The 19788-nt window shown below is 38.1% G+C and overlaps 1 protein-coding gene across 1 annotated transcript; it reads left to right on the top strand.

Annotated features, from left to right (window-relative positions):
• The first annotated feature begins 7204 nt into the window (after positions 1 to 7204).
• Positions 7205 to 14762, top strand: Odam (odontogenic, ameloblast associated). The gene is made up of 10 exons (XM_052199589.1): positions 7205 to 7255; positions 7352 to 7393; positions 7926 to 7973; positions 8615 to 8863; positions 9259 to 9303; positions 11651 to 11758; positions 12381 to 12428; positions 13425 to 13496; positions 14358 to 14519; positions 14733 to 14762. The coding sequence occupies exons 1-10, from the start codon at positions 7205 to 7207 to the stop codon at positions 14760 to 14762; spliced, it is 855 nt and encodes a 284-aa protein (XP_052055549.1).
• Positions 14763 to 19788: the final 5026 nt, after the last annotated feature.

The following is a 19788-nucleotide window of genomic DNA, read 5'->3' as shown; positions in this document are numbered from 1 at the left end:
TTCATAAAAGACACTTTATTAAAACTCAAAGCACACATTGCGCCTAACACAATAATTGTGGGTGACTTCAATACTGCACTTTCCTCAATGGACCGATCAGGAAAACAGAAACTAAACAGGGACACAATGAAACTAATTGAAGCTTTGAACCAATTAGATTTAACAGATATATATAGAACATTCTATCCTAAAGCAAAAGAATATACCTTTTTCTCAGCACCTCATGGTACCTTCTCCAAAATCGACCATATAATTGGTCACAAGACAGACCTCAACAAATATTAAGAAGATAGAACTAATCCCATGCCTCCTATCAGATCAGTATGGAGCAAAAGTGGTCTTCAATAGCAACAAAAACAACAGAAAACCCACATACACTTGGAAAATGAACAGTATTCTACTCAATGATACCTTGGTCAAGGAAGAAATAAAGAAACAAATTGAAGACTATTTAGAACTTAATGAAAATGAAGACACAGCATACACAAATCTATGGGACACAATGGAAGAAGTGCTAAGAGGAAAAATCATAGCCCTGAGTGCCTACAAAAAGAAAATGGAGAGAGCATACACTAACAGCTTAATGACACACCTGAAAGCCCTGGAACAAAAAGAAGCTATTTCACCCAGGAGGAGTAGAAGGCAGGAAATCATCAAACTCAGGGCCGAAATCAATCAAGTAGAAACAAAGAGAACCATACAAAGAATCAACAAAACCAGGAGCTGGTTCTTTGAGAAAATCAACAAGATAGGTAAACCCTTAGCCAGACTAACCAAAGGGCACAGAGACAGTATCCAGATTAACAAACTTAGAAATGAAAAGGGAGATATAAGAACAGAAAATGAGGAAATTCAAAAAAATCATTAGATCCTACTACAAAAGCCTATACTCAACACAACTGGAGAATCTGGAGGAAATGGACAGTTTCCTAGACAGATATCTGACACCAAAACTAAATCAGGATCAAATAGATCAACTAAACAGTCCCGTAACACCCGGAGAAATAAAAAGGGTCAGAGAAAGTCTCTCAACCAAAAAAAGCACGGGACCAGATGGCTTCAGTGCAGAGTTCTAACAGACCTTCATAGAAGACCTAACACCAATACTCTTCAAACTATTCCACAAAATAGAAACAGAAGGAACTCTACCCAACTTGTTCTATGAAGCCACAATTACGCTGATACCAAAACCACACAAAGATCCAACAAAGAAAGAGAACTTCAGGCCAATTTCTCTTATGAATATTGGTGCAAAAATACTTAATAACATTTTTGCCAACCGAATCGAAGAACACATCAAAGTGATCATCCACCATGATCAAGTAGGCTTTATCCCAGGGATGCAGGGATGGTTCAATATAAGGAAATCCATCAATGCTATCCACTACATAAACAAACTCAAAGAAAAAAATCATATGATCATCTCATTGGATGCAGAAAAAGCATTTGACAAAATTCAGCATCCTTTCATGCTAAAAGTATTGGAAAGAACAGGAATTCAAGGCCCATACCTAAACATCATTAAAGCAATATACAGCAAACCGGTAGCCAACATAAAACTAAATGGAGAGAAACTTGAAGCAATCCCACTAAAATCAGGGACTAGACAAGGCTGTCCTCTCTCTCCATTTCTTTCAATATAGTACTTGAAGTTCTAGCTAGAGCAATTAGACAACATAAGTAGGTCAAGGGGATACAAATTGGAAAGGAAGAAGTCAAATTATCACTATTTGCAGATGACATGATAGTCTACTTAAGTGACCCGAAAACCTCCACCAGAGAACTCCTACAGCTGATAAACAACTTCAGCAGAGTGGCTGGTTATACAATTAACTCAAGCAAATCAGTTGCCTTCCTATACTCAAAGGATAAGCAGGCTGAGAAAGAAGTTAGGGAAATGGCACCCTTCAAAATAGCCACAAACAATATAAAATGTCTTGGTGTGACTCTAACCAAACAAATGAAAGATCTATATGACAAGAACTTCAGATCTCTGAAGAAGGAAATCGAAGAAGACCTCAGAAAATGGAAAAATCTGCCATGCTCGTGGATTGGCAGGATTAATATAGTTAAAATGGTCATCTTGCCAAAAGCGATCTACAGATTCAATGCGATCCCCATCAAAATCCCAACTCAGTTCTTCACAGAGTTAGAAAAAGCAATTCTCAGATTCATCTGGAATAACAAGAAACCCAGGATAGCTAAAACTATTCTGAACAACAAAAGGAATTCTGGGGGAATCAGTATCCCTGACTTCAAGCAATACTACAGAGCAATAGTGTTAAAAACTGCATGGTATTGGCACAGTGACAGACAAGTGGACCAATGGAATAGAATTGAAGATCCAAAAATGAATCCACACACCTATGGTCACTTGAACTTCGACAAAGGAGCCAAAAACATCCAGTGGAAAAAAGATAGCCTTTTCAACAAATGGTGCTGGTTCAATTGGAGGTCAGCATGCAGAAGAATGCGAATTGATCCATTCTTATCTCCATGTACTAAACTTCACTCCAAGTGGATCAAGGACCTCCATGCAAAACCAGACACACTGAAACTAATAGAAAAGAAACTGGGGAAGACCCTTGAGGACATGGGCACAGGGGAAAAGTTCCTGAACAGATCACCAATAGCTTATGCTTTAAGATCAAGAATTGACAAATGGGACCTCATAAAATTACAAAGTTTCTATAAGGCAAAGGACACTGTTAAAAGGACAAATCGGCAACCATCAAATTGGGAAAGGATATTCACCAACCCCACATCTGATAGAGGGCTAATATCCAATATATACAAAGAACTCAAGAAGTTAGACCCCAGGGAACCAAATAACCCTATTAAAAAATGGGGTACAGATCTAAACAAAGAATTTTCACCTGAAGAAAGTTGGTCTTTTAAGGATGATCGAGAGGCACCTTAAGAAGTGCTCAACATTATTAGTCATTAGGGAAATGCAGATCAAAACAACCCTGAGATTTCACCTTACACCAGTCAGAATGGCTAAGGTCAAAAACTCAGGAGACAGCAGGTGTTGGTGAGGATGTGGAGAAAGAGGAACACTCCTTCACTGCTGGTGGGGCTGTAAGATGGTACAACTACTGTGGAAATCAGTCTGGAAGTTCCTCAGAAAGCTGGACATGAGACTTCCAGAGGACCCTGCTATACCTCTCCTGGGCATATACCCAAAGGATTCCCCGGCATGCAATAAAGACACATGCTCCATTATGTTCATAGCAGCCTTATTTATAATAGCCAGAAGCCGGAAAGAACCCAGATGCCCCTCAAAGGAGGAATGGATACAGAAAATGTGGTATATTTACACAATGGAATACCACTCAGCAATTAGAAACAATGAATTCACAAAATTTTTATGCAAATGGTTTGATCTGGAAAATATCATCCTAAGCGAGGTAACCCAATCACAAAAGAATACACATGGAATGCAATCTCTGATAAGTGGATATTAATTAGCTCAGAAGCACTGAATACCCAAGGCACAAATTGCATAACAAATGACTCCCATGAAGAAGTATGGAGAGGGTTCTGATCCTGGAAAGATTGATCTAGCATTGGAAGGGAATATAAGGACAGAGAAAAAGGAGGGAGGTGATTGGAGAAGAGATGGAGAAAAGAAGGTTTATGGGACATATGGGGAGGGAGGGATCTGGGAAAGGGGAAATCATTTGGAATGTAAACAAAGAATATAGAAAATAAAAATATTTAAAAAAAAAGAAAGAGAAAGAAGAAAGAAGGAAGGAAGGAAGGAAGGAAGGAAGGAAGGAAAGAAGGAAGGAAGGAAGGGAGGGAGGGAGGGAGGGAGGGAGGAAGGGAGGGAGGGAGAGAGAGAGAGAGAGAGAGAGAGAGAGAAAGGAAAGAAAGAAAAAGGAAGGAAAGAGAGAAAGAAAAAGGAAGGAAGGGAGGAAGGAAGGGAGGAAGGAAGGAAGGAAGGAAGGAAGGAAGGAAGGAAGGAAGGAAGGAAGGAAGGAAGGGAGAGAGAGAGAGAGAGAGAGAAAGGAAAGAAAGAAAAAGGAAGGAAAGAGAGAAAGAAAAAGGAAGGAAGGGAGGAAGGAAGGGAGGAAGGAAGGAGGGAAGGAAGGAAGGAAGGAAGGAAGGAAGGAAGGAAGGAAGGAAGGAAGGAAGGAAGGAAGGAAGGAAGGAAGGAAGGAAGGAAGGAAGGAAGGAAGGAAGGAAAGATTTTCTCAAAGAACCAGCTCCTGGTTTGTTGATTCTTAGTATAGTTCTTTTTGTTTCTACTTGATTGATTTCAGCCCTGAGCTGATTATTTCCTGCCATCTACTCCTCTTGGGTGAATTGGCTTCTTTTTGTGCTAGAACTTTCAAGTGTACTGTTAAGCTGCTAGTGTATGCTCTCTCCAGTTTCTTTTTGGAGGCACTCAGTACTATGAGTTTTCCTCTTAGCACTTCTTTAATTGTGTCCCATAAGTTTGGGTATGTTGTGCCTTCATTTTCATTACATTCTAAAAAGTCTTTAATTTCTTTATTTCTTCCTTGACCAAATTAACATTGAGTAGAGTGTTGTTCAGCTTCCATGTGTATGTGGACTTTCTGCTGTTTTTGTTGTTATTGAAGACCAGCCTTAATCCGTGGTGATCTGATAGGATGCATGGGATATTTTGATCTTCTTTTATCTGTTGAGGCCTGTTTTGTGACTGATTATACGGCCAGTTTTGGAGAAGGTACCATGAGGTGCTGAGAAGGGGTAAGTACTTTTAACCATGGAGCTTTCTGTGCAGCCACTCGCTCAACTACTTTTCTTTTAGATATTCAACTAATGGAAAATTCAAATAAAGCCTCTTAATTATCTTCAGACTTTAAGAATAAAGCAAGATGAAGCTATTGATATCAGGATATCGCCACCTCGGTTTAGTGCAAAGCCTTGGCATGTTTCTGACTCAGTAGTGGGGTCAGCTGCCTGGGGTCCTGTGGGATGTAATAGAAATTCTAAAGTGACTGCTAATTTACAGCATATTTAATTTACAGCAATACTCAAAAGTAAGCCAAAGTTTGTCTATATACACATATCACATGTGTGTCTCTGTGTGTGTAAATATGAAACAAACCTTCTACCTAGTTTAACCACCCAATTAATTGTCTACATTTTTAAGACTAGAATCGTTATTATATTAAGTACAGAGTTTCAATAAATTACTTATCACATTTTAGCACACCCTAAATATCTAGTCTTGAAATTTTTAATCAAGTTTCAGTATATTAGCTACCACATTCTAGCAGAGTCTAAATATCTAATCTTGAGATTTTTTTTTGATACATATAAAACCTAGTGGTAACTCCTCTTTCTTTTATGATAGAAGGTCATGTTATCTTAATTAATGGTTTAGACTTTTATGTATTTTATTTGCTACACAGATACCCCATGCTCAAACCCTAAGTTCCATTTTATTAGGAAATATTAAACTTTGTTTTAGAAAGCCATTAACTTTTGTTTTTACTACATGATAAGAACAGATTAACCAAGTAATGCCCACATAATGGAAATTAATTGATAATTTTTAATCAGAATAATTGTGATCCTAGGACATTAGAGCATAAAATATTGACACTCAGAGTAAATGCTCAATTCTTTGAAATAAATAAATTTAAATAAGGTTTAGTTAATCATACTGTTATATTTTCAATACTGGAAATTGTAGGCAACTCTGATTCATGTTGATTAATTTAAGGTCATTCATTTCATAGATATATAAAAAAATTCAGATTGTTAGAATTTTATTTTAGAGAAAGAAGGAAATTCACCACTGTTATCAAAAGGCTTAAGAGATGAACTATAAAAACGATCCTTAGAGTGGGGATGGGTGTATCTGACTCTTGCCTGCTCTTGGGACTCTGCCTCCTATTGGATGGCCTGGTCCAGATTTGACAAGAGGATTTTTTGCCTTGTCTCAATGTATCTCATTTTGCAATGTTTGGTTGATGTCACTTAGAAGTCTACTCTCTTCTGAGGAGGATGTGAATCTGGGGGAGAGGAGAGGCTGGGAAGAGTAGAGGAAGGGGAAGCAGAGGCCAGGATATAGTGTATGAGATTAATGAAAACTTAATTTTAAAAAACTTAAGCCGAGCTACCTCACATTACTGCAACCTAATATCAGAACACTGGATAATATTTGTCAGCAGTTATGCTTTGAATATGCACTAATATCTGTGTTCTGTCTTCAGTCTGATTTTTTTTCTCAAAGTCAAAAAAAAATCACTAATTTGGTCTTGAATTTAGTAAAGGGTTTTGGATTACCCTTTTTTTGTGTTATCCATTTTTGGTTTTATGGTGGTTATCCATTTTTAAAATGATAAAAGGAGTGGAACAAAATTAGCTTAGGGGAGTTAGTCATGACCAAGGAAAAACCAGGAGTGATCACAGAAAAAATGTCTGGGGTAATTGAAAGGCGTTACTTAGGGTGTGGGAATCCATACACCACAAAGATGATTAGGAAAGGGGTTATTAGCTAAGCCATTGTCTAAAACCCACTGAATCACTGGTCCCTTTCAATTATGATTGGTCCCTTTTTTTCTAAAGATGGGTTTTAAATTTTAAGAGAATCTGAACAGTAGACCAAGAAAGAAAGGGACACAGATCTTGCAAAGAAGTAAGGTAAGATATCAGATCGTTGCTTTGATACCTTAAGAGTCCAGTCTGATACACTACCGTGGGCACCCTAATGTGTGTCTATGCCTGGGATATAGAGTTTGGTGGGAACTTTGCAAGTAGAGGCAAGAGATAAGAAGTGCCCACAAGTTATGGTGTACATCACTACTACCTTTTGCCTTGTCCCTTTCCTGTCCCTTGTAGTGCTAGATCACTACAGTTAAGTCTCATATTGAACAGTATGAGACTTCTGGAGGAAATTTTATCTTTTGCTTGGGATTCTTAGCTTTTTGTTGTGATACTTTTTCACTAAGAACATTAAGATCATCCTAATAAAAAGGATCCAGTCAGTTAACTCCAGGCAGGAGACTCCATTGTACATTCACTTCTATCAGAGTCTAACAATCATCTGCCACTAAATGAACTTCATGGTCAAGCAAACAGCTCTTCCTCAGAATTATCTATACTGAAAGAAAACAGTTATTAAGATAAAGTTTTATTTTGAGCCATAAAACCTAAGACTAAAGAACTGACTCATTTTTGACGGGCCATCTGATGAATTTTTACATAGGTGTATCATCTGAAAATGAAAATCATAATTCTTCTCGGACTCATAGGAGCTACATCATCAGCCCCGGTAAGTGGCTTGAAGTGCTTCTGATTTCATGTAAACTCATGCAATTCCCTCCCCTCACCACTATTATTTCCTTTGTTGTTGTTGTTGTTTTTTTAGCTTATCTCGCAGCGTCTATTGTCTGCTAGCAACAGTCATGAGGTTAGTTTAAATAATTAAAACATTCCCCTGTATTCTGTACTTGAAAACATACCGGGAGGAGATAAAAGCCTGCATCCAGCCCTCTAGGTCTTAAACATCTCCAAACTTATTTCCAAGTTGCTTGGCTGTTTTGTCTACCAGGTACCTTGTTAAACCATGTTTGTCTTCCTTGTAATTCCCAAAGCACAAGTACAGCATCATCTGTATACTGTATATTCATATATATATACTGTATACCGTATGTTCCAATAGCACCCTATGTGGATCTTAAAAATGAATGTATAAACATAGAAAATGCCCAAGCCACTGGGATGAGCTGCTACTATGCACTCTCATTCACAGTAATGATGGCATTGTTAAACCCAAACCTTCAACTCTAATGTCTCATCACTGTGATCTAATGCAGTCTTGTTGGGGAAATGTGTCCCTTCAAACAGAGAGCTCATCCATCAGCATTGCCTTGTGCTGTATCTACAGAAAATATTTCATACTGCGTCGTCATCTTGTTTCCATATTGTCTCTCCTTTTCTAGCTACTCCTGAATCTTAATAATGGTCAACTTTTGCCACTGCAATTCCAGGTACTGCTATGTAAACATTCAGTTTAAAGGGAATGTATTTCTAATGAGCGGTTTTTTAATGGTATGGGATGAGAACAAAATGTATTTACTTATATTTGCTTTAAAAATGGTATGACTTGATGAGCCAGGGTGAGGAGATATAAAGGGGGTCCTCATTCTTGCAGGGAGAAGGGGATGGGGGTTGGGGGAAGGAACTCTATGAGGGGAGACTGGAAGGGGCAGCTTTGGGATGTAAACAAACAAATTTGGGACATGCCAGGTTGTAATTCTGATGAGTTTTGACGTAGTTAACTATTTTAAACAAACCACATATAGCCAAACCTGAGGAATGGAGCAGTATGTGTGTGTGGCGGGGGAGGGGGGAGATCTTTTGAATCCAGGCAAAGTGCTGCAGAAACTTGTGCTGTTTTATTAACTCTTTGTGTTCCGTGTTTCTCATCACTTGAAAACTGTGACATTTATGAGTAGTTGAGATGCTGTCTTCTCATAAAACCTGAAATATGTGAATTGTTTACATTTTTTGCCTTTCTTACTGAGGGTGGATTTCAATTTCTTTCTTCTTTTTTCCTCCCTGCCTTTCTTTCTTTTTTCTTTTTTTACACGAAAGAGTAATGGTTTCTTTCAATCTTTGCTTTTCACAGGGTGCCTTCAACCCCTGGATTCCTCCCTTCCCTGGGTTTCTGCAGCAACAGCAGCAACAGCTGCAGCAGCAGGCTCAGGTCTCAGGACGCCCACAGTTTCCTGTCTCCACACTAGAGAGCTTTGCTGGACTCTTCCCAAATCAGATACCTTTCTCAAGACAGGTTGGGTTTGCCCAAGGAGGCCAGGCTGGCCAGCCAGAACTCTCACAGCAGCAGACACCACCTCAGACCCAGCAGGGTGCTAGCCCTGTAAGTGAAGCTCCTTCCATTTTGCTGCTGTAAGACAGAGCATAAAGGTTATTGTGAATTAGCTTTGAAATATGACAAGAGTTTAATTAAGTTTTCTCCTGTAGTATTGCAACCACCCCTGAAAGTATCTCCTTATATTATCTGATTATTAACATAAATATGCCATTAAAATCAATTGTCCTAGAATATAGTCAGAAACCAGGACTTAAAACAACACAACAGGTGGATGCAGAATTTGTATGAATTATAGTTCATGTAGTAGATAAACTTTAGTGGAGAATTACTAATGAAAATGATGCATGGGAAGCCAGGTCTAGGGAAATCAGACCAAGAATTGTAAGTAACAAGTCAAGAGTGATTTGCTTATATGACTTTGTGGCTATTCTTTTCCTCAGATGTCTTATGTGGTTCCTGTCAAGGTGCCTCAAGATCAAACACAGGTACGTGAAGAGAATTCCTTGACAAAGACAGAAGGGCTCATTTTGCTCTCCTTGATATTCCCTTCTGTTCCCCTGGGTCTCCAACATCAGTCAAAGCTATGTACCACCCACCACTGTCTAGAGGCACATAAGCTATGTACCACCCACCACTGTCTAGAGGCACATAAGCTATGTACCACCCACCACTGTCTAGAGGCACATAAGCTATGTACCACCCACCACTGTCTAGAGGCACATAAGCTATGTACCACCCACCACTGTCTAGAGGCACATAAGCTATGTACCACCCACCACTGTCTAGAGGCACATAAGCTATGAACCACCCACCACTGTCTAGAGGCACATAAGCTATGTACCACCCACCACTGTCTAGAGGCACATAAGCTATGTACCACCCACCACTGTCTAGAGGCACATAAGTGGCCTCTGAGCATCTGCTGATGCTGGCCTAACTTGATTCTTTAACAACAGGCAGCTAAAAACGGTCTCTAGGACCCTCGCATACCTATGATATCACTATGCTGGAAGTGAATGAGTCCAGTAAGACCAGTATCATGCCTTCTCTGTATCTAAGTTCAGACACTGGGGAAGAACTAAAAAATAAAAACATGAGTTGACATTTTTACCTTCCCAAATTTGTTTCATATGATTTTCCACTTGTATCTGGTGTATAGTTATAAATAACATACATTATTATAATAATATTTATTATTATAAATAACACTAACACACATTATTGGTCTCTTTTATGTAGGATTTAAAATATGACTCCACATTATAAGTTAATGAGTATTTCCCTTCAGGAAGAAAAAAATTAAATTAATATTAACTAATAAATTCATTATGTGAATATAGAAACCATGTCAATATGAGGACAATCAATTGTGTGATACCTCAGGTCCAAAGGAACATGGCTATATATAAATAGTGATTCACAGGAAGCCTGTTGACTTGTTCAAACAAAGCTACGCTGCCTGGCTCTTCTATAAGTATAATTATGTAATTAAGTTTCACTCCCACTGCCATTACATAATAACACAATTCTAGACATTATCTCATTGTATATTCTTAGGTATGTAGAGAGTCAGATATGTGACAAATACAATTGCATCATTTTAAGGCCCAGGAAACAGATTTAATGAGATTAACTACCTTAACCAGGTGAACCAAATAGCTGCTAGAAGTCAGCCCTCTAGCCCCCTTTTAACCACCAATCCAGTGACTCTCTACATAGGCTTTACGTCAAAAGCTTTGTGGGTTATTTCTAGAATTATAAACGCCTAAGCTCTACCTTAAGCCTGAGATATTAAAATCATACCCAGCTGAACAAACATTATTAGATCTCTGGAGGCTTAATGGATGATTTTGACTTTTGGCAAGGATAAAAAAAAAAAAAGACACCTATCGTCAAATTGTATTCATTTCAGAAACACGGTTGCAATGATCTTCAAATGTTATATATAATATAATCATTTGGTGATGCAAAACTTAAAACAGCATTCAAAAATGTCTGCACTGCCGGTGTTCCTTCTTTCCTGTACATGCTCTGTTCAAGCACATAGAGACGATATAACTAGAAGCCAAAGCATGACAATGTGGGTGTGGTGTTTTTACTTGTTATCTACCTTTCCTGGTTATTTATCCAATATTCTAAGGTTGATAAAGCTTGCTTTTAGATTTACTGGGTTTCTGTGAGCGTTTTGCCTGTGTGCACGCATGTGCAGCACATGCAAGCAGCACCAGAAGTCAGAGGAGGACACTGGATGCCTCTGGACTGGAGTTAGTGGTGGTTGAGAGCCATCATGCCTGTGCTGGCTACCAAATCCAGTTCCGCTTGGGAGCAGCCAGTGATCTTAAACTCTGAGCCCTCTGCATTGCCCAGGAATTATTTTAATACAGTGGAAATCACCAACGTATTTAATCTGATTTCTTCTTCATTCACTATGACAGAAATTCTAGTATCATGTTCTGTAGAATAATAGTTCTCCAAATCACAGGGAAAAATACTACATATTACTATTCTCTCCTTAGATATTTACATATTATCCTATATATATCACTTCCAAGAGGGTTTTATTAAAAGAACACATGCTTCCGACACTTAGTTTAATCTATTATATCCAAACGTGTTTGAATATGTATCCTTACAAATGATGTCCTATTTCATGTGGTGTTTCAGTTGTTTCACAATTTGAGAAGCACTGTGAATCTGCTATGCACAGTACAGTTGCTTGGAATAGTAGTTCATGTCTGTGAAACCGCCTTTATAATATTGCCCATGATAAAAGAGTGAAAAGTATTACAATCCTGAGCTAACGGACTCTCTCATGCACTTCTTTGTTTACAGATGTTTCAGTACTACCCAGTTTACATGCTTCTGCCCTGGGAACAACCTCAGCAGACAGTCACACCCTCACCTCAGCAGACAGGGCAGCAGCAGCTATTTGAGGAACAGGTACCATGAGGGTTTGGTTTAATCTGTGGTTCAATTTCAGAATAAGGTAATGTCCCTGCAAAAAAGAAAAATTGAGTGCATGTTCTTGACCACTTGACCTCACAGAATTAAGACATGGTGTCGCTCCTTGGACCACACATGTAGAGTAAGCCTGGAATTACAAGGAGTGAAGTCAGCAAATGGTTTTAATAAAACCAGGTTCAAACTGATTTTTTTTCTCAATTTGATGTTTCTCACGTTCAGAATCTAAAAGAATGCATCACTTAAATGTAAACACACATATGTTATTATTATTAAAATATCAAGATGTAAAATGTTGCAAAGAAAAATACTTGAGGTCACTAAACCTAAGATACAACTTGGTAACCATATGTTCAGTTTTGTAAGTAGAGCACAAATTCTGAGAATTTTAATGTAAATTCAGATCTCTCGTGATAAGGTGTTAAAAGATATCTTGACATTTAATGATAAATTTTTAAATGATAATGATAATTTTTGACATGTGAACCTTCAAAATGCATTTAGTTAATGTAAAAGATATGCAATTTTAAGTAATCATTTCTCAGAAATTTATGCCCAAATCATCACAATAAATCTAATGCCTTTCTCAAAATTCTGGCAGATACCATTCTATAATCAATTCGGATTCGTACCACAACAAGGAGAACCTGTGAGTAAATACATAATTTTTATTTCTAAAAATACTTTTGGAGATACTTGCTTGTCTTCTTTCAGATAGAAAAACATTTCAGAAAAACACTTTTAGATGAATGAAGTCAGACATTCATACACATTGCTATGAGAACATAAATGAGAAGGCATAAAAGTCAGACTTGCATCGAGCAGTTCTGGAAGGAGAACAGTGAAGTAGGCTCTCTCATAGGCATGTTCAGGATTAAGGGTATTCTCTGAGTGTCTGGGGGATTCTTAAAGAGACAGCAGATAGTGCAACAGCTGTGTCTGGAGATCCCGTCACTAGCAGGAGCCAGGATGTGAGGACACTTGTACTTGCTGTCTTATATTACTCTTTAGAAAACATCATAAAATCCCACCTTTCGGACTTCATCATGTTCAAAACTCCCTTCCCTGAAGTCAATGATCTGCAGACTGAAGCCTAAGCAAGTGTCAGAACAGTTCTCTACCTGACACAAAGGCTCTTCCCTCCTCTCTCTCTCTCTCTCTCTCTCTCTCTCTCTCTCTCTCTCTCTCTGTCTGTCTGTCTCTCTCTCTCTCCCCCCCCTTGTTTTTTTTTTTTTTTACTTATTCACTCTTATTCACTTACTGCCTTCTTCCAGGTCATCCACTCCCACAATCTTTCCCCCATCCTCCCTCTCCCCATCCGCCATCCTCTCTCTCCTTCTCTGAGCAGGTATGGTCTCCCTGGGTATCCCACACACACCCTGGCACATCAAGTCTCCCCATGAGGCCAAACAAGGCGGCCCAGCTAGTAGACCATATCCCATATATGGGCAACAGCTCTTTTGATAGCCCTGTTCCATGATTCAGGACCCACATGAAGGTCAAGCTACACATCTGTTACTTATGAGCGGGATGGCCTAGGTCCAGCCCGTGAAGAAGTTGAAGACTGCTTGAGTGCTGTGGCTGACAGAAGAATGTGTAATGATCCATCACTGATTTAAGTATCATTAACTTTCTGCTTCTTCAGGTGGTACCAGGAGGGCAGCAGCACTTAGCTTTTGACAGCTTTGTAGGCACAGCTCCGGACACTCCTGCACTGGTAAGAGTCCTTACAAAACGTTTGCAGCGACTGGAAATTGACTAGTGAACTTAGAAGGTCCTCCAGGAGTACTCATTTTAATATAAACACGGTTATGTCAAAAATTGTTGATTTTCCCCCCTGTAATCTCTGTTTGTCAAGATCTGAATCATTCAGTCCCTCAAATATTTACTGAGAATTTTCTTGCAGAAACTCTTCCGAGCATCTTGTTTAGAAGCTGGGGGCTTTTATCAGTTGACAGTGGCTTAGAGAGAGAGAGAGAGAGAGAGAGAGAGAGAGAGAGAGAGAGAGAAGAGAGAGAGAAAGACAGAAACAGAGACAGACAGAGAGAGACAGAGAGACAGAGACAGAGAGACAGAGACAGACAGAAAGATAGAGACAGGGAGACAGAGAAAGAGAAAGAGAGAGATTTGTCTTTGGTGGTGACGATTAATCCATGCATTAATGGGCAGTCCACACCAATGTACAAAATAACATTACTAATTTAATGCAATAGGTATATTTTAAAAAAAAGAAAAAGAAAAAGAGGAAGCAGGAGGAGGAGGAGGAGAAGTTGGGAGGGAGATGTGCTAGTAGACTTCAGAAGAAGTTAAAAGGGAAAATGTGGTGTGGCTATGATAATAAACCATAGCAGACATATATGATGTTCTCAAAGAGTAAATTAAAAAGTGGTTGTTAGTATACAAGCATAGTTTTTAATCGCAACCTTTCTAAGCTTCTGAGCTAAAAATGCTAATGAAGACACATGCTGTTTAACGTGACGCCTGTCTGTGCCTCTCACTCCTTGAGCTTCGTATTCTTCCCAGTTTTAAACATCTACTTGAAGTTGTAACCACATGGTCCCGCTCTTGATCTCTACAGCCAGCAGAAGAGAGCCTGCTTTATCCACAGAAAGAACCAATCAGCTTTAAGCATGATAATGCAGGATTTTTCATGCCTTCAACTTCACCAAAGCCCAGCACCGACAATATTGTCACTTCTGAAATAGACCCAACTATTGTTCCAGTGCTTCCAGAACAGAAGGTAGAGCGATCAAAGATTTGTCTGATGAAATTCATGTCTGTGATCTAAGTGAAAAGCTAATTTATAGGGTCAGACATCACTATAAAGGTATGAGTAATCTAATATGTGGCCTCAACTCTGAATAAAGCAGTTATCAATTGTTCTAAATTAATGTGCTAGAGTGAAAATTATATTTTATTTTAATACAAGCTCTTGGATGTTCTTTCCTGCTAGGACAAGACTGATAGCCTAAAAGAACCATAAGACATCATTTGAATCACTTGGAAGTTTTGGTAGGTACTTTTTTTTTTGCCAAAGTTATGCTTTAAATTACATGACATTTTTAAGAGAAAATTCATCAGGAAATTAATGAAAAATTCTTAGCCTAGTGATAATAGTGTTTATATCTAACTTCGAAGACCATGCTAATTATGAAACTTCTATAAGTATTAAAAATCAAAATTAACTTTTTTAGAGTTATGTCTGCGTAGAGCATAACTTGATATGATTCCTATAAATATATTGCTTCATGCTCTCTACATATTCAGCACTCCTAGGTCATTCTTGCACTTTGCACACACTAAATGTTGTGATAATATCAATATCCCCTTATCCGTTTAAAATAAAGTCTTAAAATAGTAAAAGAATTGTAAAATGACAGAGCAATTTCAGAATTAATTTATTATATACTAAATATAACTGTTGTTAATTTTCTAAACGAACTTGATTGGCAACTGAAGCTGCATTATTAATTTTAGAAAGGCATCCTTGGAATTATACTACAAATAAGAACACACCTTAAAAGGCATTTTACTTCACTTAAAGAAAAACCTAAAAGATAAAATGTTGCAGATTTCTTTTTATGAGGCTATTCTGGCTCTTCCTTCTACCAGAAGCAACACAAGGCCATCTTCAAGTGAAAAGAGTCTATACAAACACAGTCAGCAGGGAAAAGCATCGATGCCTCTTCAAAAGAGCCCCCCTCCCTGATGTACTATTTGTATCATCCAAACAATTGATTACACCAAAATTTGAAAACTGTTTCAGTACAGTGTGGGCTTCAGTCAGTATAAAACAACCAGTGAGATGTTTTTGTTTCTTTAATAAGCAATTTCCAAACAGCGGGACAATTTTATTCAAAGGAACCTACTAATACTGAAATCCTGTTTTATCTTACTTTCAGGGAGAAGATGTGACGGTACCTTGACTATCTTTAAAGATTTTCTTGACTATCTTTTAAAGATTTTCTTCTTACATGCTAATAGAAATTTGTCTAATTATGTAAAGCCTCTATTCGTCTAATGATATAAAGCCTCTTGACTGATCTCACTTTTCTTTATTTATAAGATACTATTCATGTCACAAGAAAAAATGTATCATGGAATAAGTCCTGTCTTTATAATGTTGTCTTTTTCTCAAAGATTCTGGGATTATGTAATCTGAAAATTGATAAGCACTAAAAATAAAGCATGTTTAACCAAAAAACTATGCCTTCTTAAAACATTTTCTAATAAAGGAAAATTTGATCACAATGATAAGCTTCTAAACATTCATGTGACACCTAAGTGCAGTGCACAGGCGCGCGTGTTCACACACACACACACACACACACACTCACACACACACACACAAACACATAAAACACATAAAACAAACGCACACTAAAGCTTATGATAACAAATTAATTTTGTAATTGCTAATAAAGAATGGCTCTGAACTTGTGTCATTCAAGATAATAAATACGTACTAATTAATAGATTTGTGATGAGTGTGCTGATTGGTGGTAAAATTAAACTATGTGTCTGTTTTTCTCATGTCAATAGCTGATTATTTTTCCCAAGTTCAATCTGTCAGCTTGCTTGTGATTCATTCTCCATGAAAATCAAACCTGTTTTCTTTTATTTTTGCTTTGTCCTGGTTTGCTTTTTTTCCCCAAAGGCAAGGTCTCACCCTATAGCCTTGACTATCCTGGAACTCCTTAGTAGGTAGATCAGGCTGGCCTTGAGTTCATAAAAGTCCACCTGACCGTGCCTTTGAGTGCCATGCTTAAACTGTATACCACCAGATCTGGTCCTCCATAATGGGTTTGAAACAGATGTTGATTGTGTGTGCTTGTAGTATACCACAACTACACAAAATGATGGGTGCTGAATTCAAAAAGGCAAGAGGGAGACACATGCTTGTTTAGGGTGACAGAAATGTACAGAACCTGGGAGTTAGATTTTTCAGACATAGATTCTGGATTTCATCTCTCGTGTTTGAATATTCAATGTGTCACTTAAACTTGAGTGCCTCTTCTCAGTTGTAAATAGAAAAGAGTGAATAAATTTATCATATGTCTCAGAATTTCTGAAAGTCCTTCCTGAATAAAACAACACAGAAGTACTCAGGAGTTACTTTTCTTTCTTTCCTCCATGAACCTAAAAGTATTTTCAGCTTCTTTTCTCAACACCAGGCCTGCAGCAAAATTTATCCACAACATTAAGCTGGCTGGCAACCCCCACTCTTCCGATGGGTTACCTCCGGCCTTTGTTCCTTGGAACAATAAGGCGCCTTCACCTTGACTACCAACACTGCCTCAAGGCGGTTTCACCTGGGACCCAGCAGAGACCCCACCAGACTGGAAGCAGGCGAACCGCTGAGATTTGGAGCCAAAGAGTTCTCGGCCTGCCCTTTGATGTGACCAGCTTCTGGGAGGGGTTGGGTTATTCCCCTAAGACTATATATCTTGGCATAGAAATATTAAAGTTAGTCTTGGCCGGCACTGTCGCCTTGACTCAGTCTCTCTTTTCGCCCCTTTCCCATCACCCTCAGAATTCTCTTCCAGGTAATCCGGTTCATATGTGGCCGCTGGCGGCCAACACAAAAATAGGAAATTTGGCATTTAATAATGCCTTATGTATTTGTTGGTAGATGCATGTGAATCAACATACATTAAAGAAAAAAGATGAATTAGTTCATATATTAATACATATTACATTTAAATAAATTTTGTGTTCTAGGTTCTACAGTAGATCGTGTTTTGTAGACTCTCAGCTGTTTCTACAGTTAATAGCATTACAACTCTGGGATCTGTTTTTACAGTTAATAGCATTGTAATTCTGGAATCTACTACTTGCTCTGTGGAACAGCAACCCAGTAGTCATCTACTGCACTTTCATTTTATTCTGTGCTCTTTGCCTTGAGTTCATACAGTTAAGGAATGTAATTCTCAGAGTTTGACTGAGCTCTTAACATCAGACATGACAGACACTGAGAAATGTAATAAAACCCATCCACTCAGCAGCTAAGAAGATTGTGTCCCAAACTTCCAACCAACCATTCAGAAAATCATTCTTGAGTTTTCATGAAGTAATTTAAATCAAGTACTGAACATACACCCTAGAACACACTATACCAAATAGTTTCTTATATTAAAGAAAATGTAGTAAGAGGGATGGCCAGAGACTGGAGGGGAAAAAGAAGTGTGATGTAGCCTCTCTATTCTGGACAATCAGAAGATTAGTTTTAAAAAAATGAGGAGATCAACTGTGACTTTGTGTCCTCTAAAGGGCTTAGTGATATTAGGAGTATAATAACAAATGGTTTTTTAGTTTTATTTATTTATTCATTATCCTTAGAGTGATCAGACACTGGGAAAACATAATCTGAGTGTTCTGTTGAGCATTGTTTTTTGAAGCTGCCAGCATCTGAATGAATGCACTGATGTTTTCTGGTCAATCTCCTCCCCTGCTTTCATTGCTAGCACAACACATATTAACTCTCCATATTAATAAGATCACATATACTTCTCATGTCTGGCTTTCCTTACTAAACAAAGTTTATTGTGACTTATATTACTGATCAAATGTTACACATATATACATATACACATACACATACACATTCACATTCACATAAACATACACATATATACTCTTCACTCATTTAGCTTCTTTATTCATTCTCCTAGAGCATTTAAGTCATTCCTAGTTAGTATTATCAATAAAGTTGCCACAATTGTTTTAGATCATTACTTTATATAAACATGAATTTTACAACTCTAGAATAGATGATAGAAAGGAGTCAAGATCATAGGATAGGTAGATATGACAAAAATTCTGTTAAACAGTATATAACAGTTTATAAATGTGGCTGTAGCCCATACATAGCATGAAAACAGTATGTATGAATTCTAGTCCCTCTACTTCATACCTAGCATTTAAAACTGCCTGCATTAACAAATCATTTTCATTAGTTCTTCTGCCACAAACCTGTGAAATGTTAACCAGAAGATAATTTAGTCTTTCATGTCTCAAAAATTACCACAGGCAGGGACAGCTCTATCCCACCTTTGGTAGCATTTCTAATAGCTGATTCATCAGTGTTATCTCGGCTTGGTACAGTGGGAGATACAGAACTTAGAATTATTACCCTTCTATCTTTAGCTATTATTTATAACACACAAGATGAAATAAAAAATAATTTTATTTTTGCAGCTTTGCATCTACGTTAATTTTCTATTCTTAATGGAAATTTGTGCCTTCTGTTTCGAAGTTACTACTTCTGTATGTTTTCACATTCTTGGTTTTTTTTTATTCGATATATTTTTTATTTACATTTCAAATGATTTCCCCTTTTCTGGCCCCCGACTCCACGAAAGTCCCATATGCTCCCTTCCCTCCCCCTGTTCTCCCGCCTACCCCTTCCCACTTCCCTGTTCTGGTTTTGCCTTATACTGCTACATTGAGTCTTTCCAGAACCAGGGGCCACTCCTCCATTCTTCTTGTACCTCATTTGATGTGTGGATTATGTTTTGGGTATTCCAGTTTTCTAGGTTAATATCCACTTATTAGTGAGTGCATACCATGACTGATCTTTTGAGACTGGGTTACCTCACTTAGTATGATGTTCTCCAGCTCCATCCATTTGCCTAAGAATTTCATGAATTCATTGTTTCTAATGGCTGAATAGTACTCCATTGTGTAGATATACCACATTTTTTGCATCCATTCTTCTGTTGAGGGATACCTGGGTTCTTTCCAGCTTTTGGCTATTATAAATAGGGCTGCTATGAACATAGTGGAGCATGTATCCTTATTACATGCTGGGAAATCCTCTGGGTACATGCCTAGGAGTGGTATAGCAGGATCTTCTGGAAGTGAGGTGCCCAGCTTTCTGAGGAACCACCAGACTGATTTCCAGAGTGGTTGTACCAATTTGCAACGCCACCAGCAGTGGAGGAGTGTTCCTCTTTCTCCACACCCTCTCCAACACCTGCTGTCTCCTGAATTTTTAATCTTAGCCATTC

Source organism: Apodemus sylvaticus, chromosome 11 (genome assembly GCF_947179515.1).
Source record: "Apodemus sylvaticus chromosome 11, mApoSyl1.1, whole genome shotgun sequence".
In the NCBI taxonomy this organism is placed as follows: Eukaryota; Metazoa; Chordata; class Mammalia; order Rodentia; family Muridae; genus Apodemus; species Apodemus sylvaticus.
Note: the sequence above shows the minus strand (reverse complement) of the source record. Positions and strands in the feature narration are given on the sequence as shown.

Coding starts and splice junctions, on each gene's coding strand:
- Odam (XM_052199589.1), top strand. CDS start 7,205: ATGAAAATCATAATTCTTCTCGGACTCATAGGAGCTACATCATCAGCC. Junction 7,394..7,925: donor CTGCTAGCAACAGTCATGAG/GTTAGTTTAAAT, acceptor CTCCTTTTCTAG/CTACTCCTGAATCTTAATAA. Junction 14,520..14,732: donor CAGTGCTTCCAGAACAGAAG/GTAGAGCGATCA, acceptor CTTTCCTGCTAG/GACAAGACTGATAGCCTAAA.